This window comes from Chaetura pelagica, unplaced genomic scaffold (genome assembly GCF_000747805.2).
Source record: "Chaetura pelagica isolate M959 unplaced genomic scaffold, ChaPel_1.0 scaffold336, whole genome shotgun sequence".
NCBI lineage: Eukaryota > Metazoa > Chordata > Aves > Apodiformes > Apodidae > Chaetura > Chaetura pelagica.
In genome coordinates, this window is record NW_009953652.1 from 2,897,404 (window position 1) to 2,904,632 (window position 7,229).

At 40.1% G+C, this 7,229-nt stretch overlaps 1 protein-coding gene across 1 annotated transcript in view; it reads left to right on the forward strand.

Moving 5' to 3' along the window:
- LOC104390979 (prokineticin receptor 2) overlaps window positions 1–4,561 on the forward strand; it is an 8,352-nt gene extending 3,791 nt beyond the window's left edge. The window contains exon 3 of the mRNA XM_010000187.1: window positions 3,689–4,561. Within this exon, the coding sequence (XP_009998489.1) occupies window positions 3,689–4,385 (697 nt within the window). The 3' untranslated portion in view covers window positions 4,386–4,561. The remainder of the gene's footprint in view (window positions 1–3,688) is intronic.
- The last annotated feature ends 2,668 nt before the right edge of the window (window positions 4,562–7,229 follow it).

A 7,229-nucleotide genomic window follows, 5' to 3' on the forward strand; every position in this document is an offset into this window, starting at 1 on the left:
AAGAGGAGAGAGAGAAACTAGAAACACTCAGAGACGAGGGTGTTCCTCAGCACCATATAATCCTGGTACCAATCATACATGTCTAAGGAACCTTCACTACTGTCCTACACAGATTTTATGAGTTTAACCTTTTCTATAAACAGCAAAGTAAATACTTTTCAGCATGAGAAACAGCTGACTGCTGATACAGAATTTGACAGGTGAGTTTCCAACAGAGTTAATGCCTTACAGGATATTTCTTTCTCCCTCTAAGGTGTCTTTCCCAGTTTTTGGTTTTGTGTGAAGGACAATAAAAGATAAGACTTCTATCTAACCTGCAAAATAGAGTTCTTCTCTGTTGTGCTCTACTGAGAAAGCCAAACAATCATTAAATAAAGCATTTGATAGCACTGATGTCTTAGCTGAATGCTCCAACCTAGAAGTGGATGCTTGGTGAGTGTAGCCAGCTCTCTCCTCTCCATTTAAATACTCTCATACAGTCCTCGTTCTTTACACGACATTCTGAGGATGGCACAGTGGCAAGTCAGTAAAGACTCATGGGTCATTTATGGCACCCATAGTTATGGCACTGTCCAGAACAGAATAAAATGCTGTAGCAACCCAGTTTAGGAGATATTTTCCTACAGCCTTCATAATGGGGTGAGCAGAACACCATGATATCCACCTGCTACACCATCTGCTTTATGCTGCAGCCCTGAGATACTTCTATGCCTGCCTCTCACTCCAGAAATTTTAACAATATAATTTAATTGCATTCTTTCTTATGACTCCTGTTCTCTTGGCTTTGTGCACTGCAGACTCTGATGGACCCAGATGTTGAGCAAGGATCAGCTTCAAACTGACACAAGTCTGACACAACTGATTCACAGAAAGCCAGAGACCTGCAGAGTAAACTCTTTACAGAAAGGCCATCACAAGGCATCTATTGTGTATAAACACAATATAAATCTCTGTATAGCCTCTGCATATACACAATGTATGATCCCCATCCCCCTTCCCTTTTTTTCCCCAATTTCTCTCACATAGCACTTTATGCTCATCTGATGTTGCATAGGTTTTGGTACCTGATCCAAAAGACAGCTCTGGAACAGTTAACCCTGCCGATGTTTGCATAGACACCACTTGTGTGTGGCTAATTCAGCTGTTATTGACGTCAACAGAAATCTGTGGAAAGGCTTTGAGGAAGTTCAGAGATGTTTTGCACAGTGCTGGGGAAAGGCAATCAGTTCCTGTGAAACAAATCCTTAATAAGTGTCTAACACAATAACCTTTGAACAGCAGCCAAGGGCTCCGGATTAGGCTCCTAAACACTATCATGTATGCATCACCATTTTCTATTACTTATCTTTTTCAACTTGCAAAATATTTTCTTGGAAAGCTCTGCTAGTGCATCCCACGTCGATGAAATAACACGGGTCATTGAGTCCTTAAGTCTGCTAAGAAATCAGATTATTTCTAGCATATCTTCCCAGGCATCTTTAAAAACAACCCTGGAAATGATTAATCACTGAAGTTTGTTGTAAGAACACACTGTTTTGGTTTCACTGTTTTGTTGGGGTTTTTTTCTGCAAGCTTTTGAATTGGTGAACAGAGAGGAATGTTGTTCATTTAACAATCAACCATTCCATGTTGGTTATATCATGTGGGTTGTTGACTTCAGTCTCTAAAAAGAATAGGCTCCTAATAAAAGTATTTTCATATTTAGATCATTTAAAAGGGCTCACCTGTGTTGCGAGGGTAAGCCTGTCCCACAGGATTTCCCTCTGGTAGGGCTCTCTTTAAACATCCTTGATGTCAATTCACATGAAACAGAGGAATTTCACATATTTAAGGTCAGATCTACACTAGACAATAGATCAAAATGAAAGGTGAGGATTTGAAGAGCAGGAGTTCCTGCTAAGGGTCCATGCTGTAAATATTCTGTGGGGTTTAGCTTTAGCTGGGTCCCCTGGACTGAACATACATGGGCACTCAGTGTGTTTTATGTGCAGTTTTGGAACACATTTTCCAGGTCAGTTTCATTGGAACTTGTTTCATGTGATTCAGGACCACACCACAGTAACAGCCCAAGTGTGGTAAGCAATGACAATCAGGAAAATCCACCACAAAAGCTCCCTCCTGGCTCTTGTAGAGATTCACTCGACCCAGCCAAACATTCTGCTGAGCGGATATGCACACTTACAAATGCATACACATACATTATCCCACAAGCTTGTTGTCACGGGATCTGAACTAAAAATATTCATTTATTAGCTCCACATAGAGGCCAAGTAATTCTGCTGTCCTTTGACATCTAGCCTGCAATATTAGGATCTATGAACAATTCCAAGATCTGGGTGATGAAAAGCACCACTGACTTCCCATTTTATTTTAGAATGAATGTATCCTGTGGATGCTATCTATACATAGAATACATACAGATAGAAAAGCTTCTGAATGAATGAGAATTCCACTGATTGAAACAATCCTTTGTGTTAAATACAATTGCACTGGGAGTTCTGAAGTGTCTCTGATAAAAACCTCCTTTTAGCAGAAATATCCTAATCCATCTGGGACAGTGTACTCTAATATAAGCCTCTCTTACATCTATAGCTTCTTAAAAATATCAAAGCCCTCCAACCTCAAACCAAACAAAAAAACTCAGAGAGAATGCTATTTGAACCTGGCCCCTTTTTAACTGAATCAAGGGCAATTGATGGGTTTTGCAAGCAACATACTTCCACTTCTCCACATGCCTTTGTGAAACACTGCAGTGTGCCTTGCAGCTTTGCAATCATAAGCAGTGCAAACATCTAACTCAAGTTTTATGGCTTGGCATATTACTTAACATAGGATATTTAAGATTAATTAGCAATAGTCACTTCCAGCAGATCAAACAAATATTTGCATGGGCAGCAAATGGATACACAGTCCTTTTTTTGGTGGCTTGCAAACATGTTCACCTGTAACTGTTCATTAACATCAGTTTCAGCTCTTTGCACCCCATGGAATAATCAAGAAAAGAATAGAAACACTGTTAGGTATGTTTGACATTTTAGTTTAAATAAATAAATAAATAAAAAGTGTATTTGAATAGCTTTCTGCCTGGGGAAAACATATTCCTGCTTCTACGTGTTTGTCTTTCTTTACCCACACAAACTCTTGCTTGAATGTGGAGTCTGACAAAGAATTTGCAAATGCTGTATCTTGGCACGTCCTGGATATGACATCACCTACGTATTGTGATAGGTCCTGCAAACACACTTGTCAGTAACAGGAATATTCCCACTCTTTCTCCTCTTCCCATCTTTCTGTAACTCCCACGTCACCAGTGTTAAAAAGGAAAAGTTTGTGATATAAAATTGCAGCTTTTTCAGTTTGATGTTGTTAACAGGTGGGAGTTTAACACTGAGGTCTTAAACCCATACTTAGACACCCTAACATACACTCAGATTTCCAGATTGCCAGGTACCCACTGTCCTAACAAACCCTTCAGCCACTCAAGAGTTTCTGCCTAGATTTAAGAACTCAGCTCTAAACTGCTACTTTGGAAGATTTTCTTAACTCTCCTTGCAGAAAAATATGTTAGGATTGCTCCTTAAGAATTACAGCAATTTCCTTCTGCCCAATTCTGTACATTTGTATTTTGGATTGTGTTCTGACTAATAGTGTTTTTAGACTTTATTTTCAATGTGTCCATCTGTTCCAGGTATCTGGCCATTGTTCACCCACTGAAACCACGCATGAATTATCAAACAGCAGCCTTCTTCATCGCCTTGGTCTGGATTGTGTCCATACTTGTAGCTATCCCATCTGCATACTTTGCTACCGAAACAGTGTTATTTATAGTGAAAAACCAGCAGAAAATTTTCTGTGGACAAATTTGGCCAGTTGACCAGCAGATGTACTACAAATCATACTTCCTCTTCATCTTTGGCATTGAATTTGTTGTCCCTGTGATTACGATGACCTTGTGTTATGCCAGGATCTCTCGGGAGCTTTGGTTTAAAACCGTTCCAGGATTTCAAACGGAGCAGATCAGAAAAAGGCTTCGATGCAGAAGAAAAACTGTGATGGTACTAATGTGCATCCTGACTGCCTATGTTCTCTGCTGGGCACCTTTCTATGGTTTCACAATTGTCCGTGACTTTTTCCCCGCTATCTTTGTGAAAGAGAAGCATTATCTTACTGCTTTCTACATAGTTGAATGCATTGCTATGAGCAACAGCATGATAAACACCATGTGTTTTGTAACTGTAAAAAATAACACCATGAAGTATTTCAAGAAGATCATGCTGCTCAGATGGAGATCAACATATAATGGAAGCAAATCTAGCACAGATTTAGACCTGAGAACAAATGCAATGCCAGTCACAGAGGAGGTGGACTGCATAAAACTGAAATAAATTTTATGTAGTTCTAATAACACATATTTTGGAGAGGGGGTAAAAAGGAAATAAGGTTTCCTCAGAAGCTTCTCCCTTGTCTGTGAGAATACCTACCACTGGTGAGGGCCCTTGGAAAGCAGCCTACAGTGCATTTCCACCAGAACTCTTTTTCACTGGATGGCTGTATAATCCCACCACTCAGACTGGTGCTGTGCTTCAGTTCACCCATCTGTAAATCTGAGATGTAGGCACTCATTTTAGAGTTGTCTAAAATTTAAGGTGAACAGAAACATCTATGAATGCATTAAAGCATATTACAATGATGGAAGAGTTGATTGCTGATCCTAGCAATGAGGCCTCTGTTTCTTCTTAAAAGAAATCTCTTAATCCCTTAGAATTTTCCTTCTGCTCACAAAAGGAAGGATGGCAAAAAAGCCCATTTTGCTTCATGTCACTTTTTCCTCTGTTTACCCATCATGATGAAGCTCCTTCAAGTCTACAGGCCACCAGCTTTCATATTGTCCTGTGTGCAGCATGGTCTTATGAAAGTTACATTCTTTACAAAGCTAAATATTGCTTCACAGTCTAGTGAAAACCTCAAGTCTCTTCCTGAAACAACTTGTTTCAGAACATTTTATCAACATTGCACTCTGTAGTTTTGTCTAAGTGTTACTCTGTTTACCATATATTTGGAAATGGCATAGGTACATATTGAAGGAACCTGTTCCTTTCTCTCACCTCAGGCATCCTGTGTCACTGAATTCTTCACAGAATCAGTCATAAAATCATAGATGTGGGGAACAACTCCAGATTATCTAGTCCACCCATATGCTCAAGCAGGGTCAGCTACAACAGGTTTGTGTCCAGTCAAGCTTTGACTGTCTCCAGGAACTGAGACTCCACAGCATCCCTGGACCATCTGTGCCAGTATTCAACAGCCCTCACAGTGCAAAGGTGTTTCCTTATGTTCAGATAGCATTTCATGTGCTTCACCTAGTTTTCCAGTGGGACCCATATAAAAGTATAGCATGTTAGTGGAAAAACATCCAACCCACTGAACCAGGCCTCGTCATCTTACCACATCTGTGCATGTCTTCAAATGTTGGCCTGCAAGTAAGGCCAAAATAGCATAGACATTTTGAGAAAATTGGTATTTCTGCAAGCAATGGAGACAGACTCTAGGCTTCAGTAAGCCAGGCACTGGTTGAGTCACATTGTCTGGCCGAATGTGAGGCAACAACTCAAGGTGAATTCTGCATCACCTCCTCTGGTCCTGCTTTTACTATTCTGAATTTGTGCAACTCCAGGATGAGTGTTTCTTAACTAATAATCATGATCAATCAGGTGATGGTAGCAGAAATAGCTACTCATTTAAACTACACATAGGATACCATGGACTTTTGTGTATTGAAATGAAGTCTTTTTTATTGTGATGACAATGCTTCCTGTTTTAAAGTATGTGATACTGCCTAATTTTGGAGTAAATGGCTTTTGTAAATAATTTGTCTATTTGTGAATTTAAAGTGAGCAGCAAATCCTGCTAATAAAACAGTAAACATGGAATCACTATCAGTGAGCATTGTGATTTGTTTTTTCCTTTTCCCACCCAAGAGACTAATGTGAATTATCCCATTTCTGCTAAAAAACCAAACATACCAGGCCAATCAACTAAACTGAACAGCAAAAGAATATTCAAATCCATTAAAGTGCTCAAATCCTCTCCTCATTAGCTGCTTTTAAAAAAGACATGTTGGAGAGGATCTCATAATTTGCTCTGTTAGGCAAAACAATTTCTGAAATCATTCTTCAAAATGACATTTTTGAATAGAGATAAGTACCAAATCCATTTGTTTTCCAGACAGCCAAAGAAACTTAAAGGACCAGAGAGTTGCAGTATGTCATGATGAAGAGAATGAATCTTGTAATTTCTCCTGAAATGTCATGGTCTCTTCTGAAAACATGCACCCATATTTATCTCCCAAAACCTGGACTAGTTATTTGGGATGTCCAGGTTTAAACAGTAAGGGTGAACCACAAAGCAGAAGGCAGAATTGCTCCCTATTACCCTCCCCCACCCCCTCCACCCTCCCAAGGGAAGACAGAAGGGGAGTGAGGAAGGGAGACTTAAGGGTTGGAAATTGAAACAGGAATGAATTTACTATAACACCGGTAAGGAAGTAACATGTGGGGGAAAGAACAGATATATATACTTATATACAAACACATACAAAACCAATCTCACTGAGAATCCCTTGCAGAAAGGCCACTTCAGAAGAGGGGTCTGTGGCCTCCTCGCAGCACCAGATGGAGCTGAATTCTGGAGAGCATGTGGCAAACCAAAGAATCCCCAGGCAGCAACTGCAAGGAAGGTGATGCGGGAAGGAAAAGGGCTGAGCTTACAGTTATCATGGCTTTTATAGAGTATGGCAAGAAGTGGGGAGAATATTGACCCCCTCCCTGTTCCAACCTTCCCAGGTCTTTCAGGGTCTTAAGGATCCTCTCTCTAGTTCCTCTTATAGGCGTTCAACACCAGGGTCTCTCAAACAAGAACACCTGTATTCTTGTCACATTCTCTCCTTTAATACACCCTGTTCACCAAAATACCAGCTCTTGAGGTTCACTGGAAGTATCTGAAAGTGAGGACTTTTTTCTTCATGAGCTGTTCTACAATCACAGACTCCACAGGAGGTTGTGTCCCTGTCTCTAACCTCTTTACTCACTACAGTTATCCTCCACAACATTAATTATATTGATGTTGTATTGGGAAAGATTCATTTATTTTTTCTTGTATGTGCTGCAGTTCCCTCAGAAGTGTCAAAGTTGACATCAAACCAGGTCATTGGATGTGCTCCATGCCCTCCC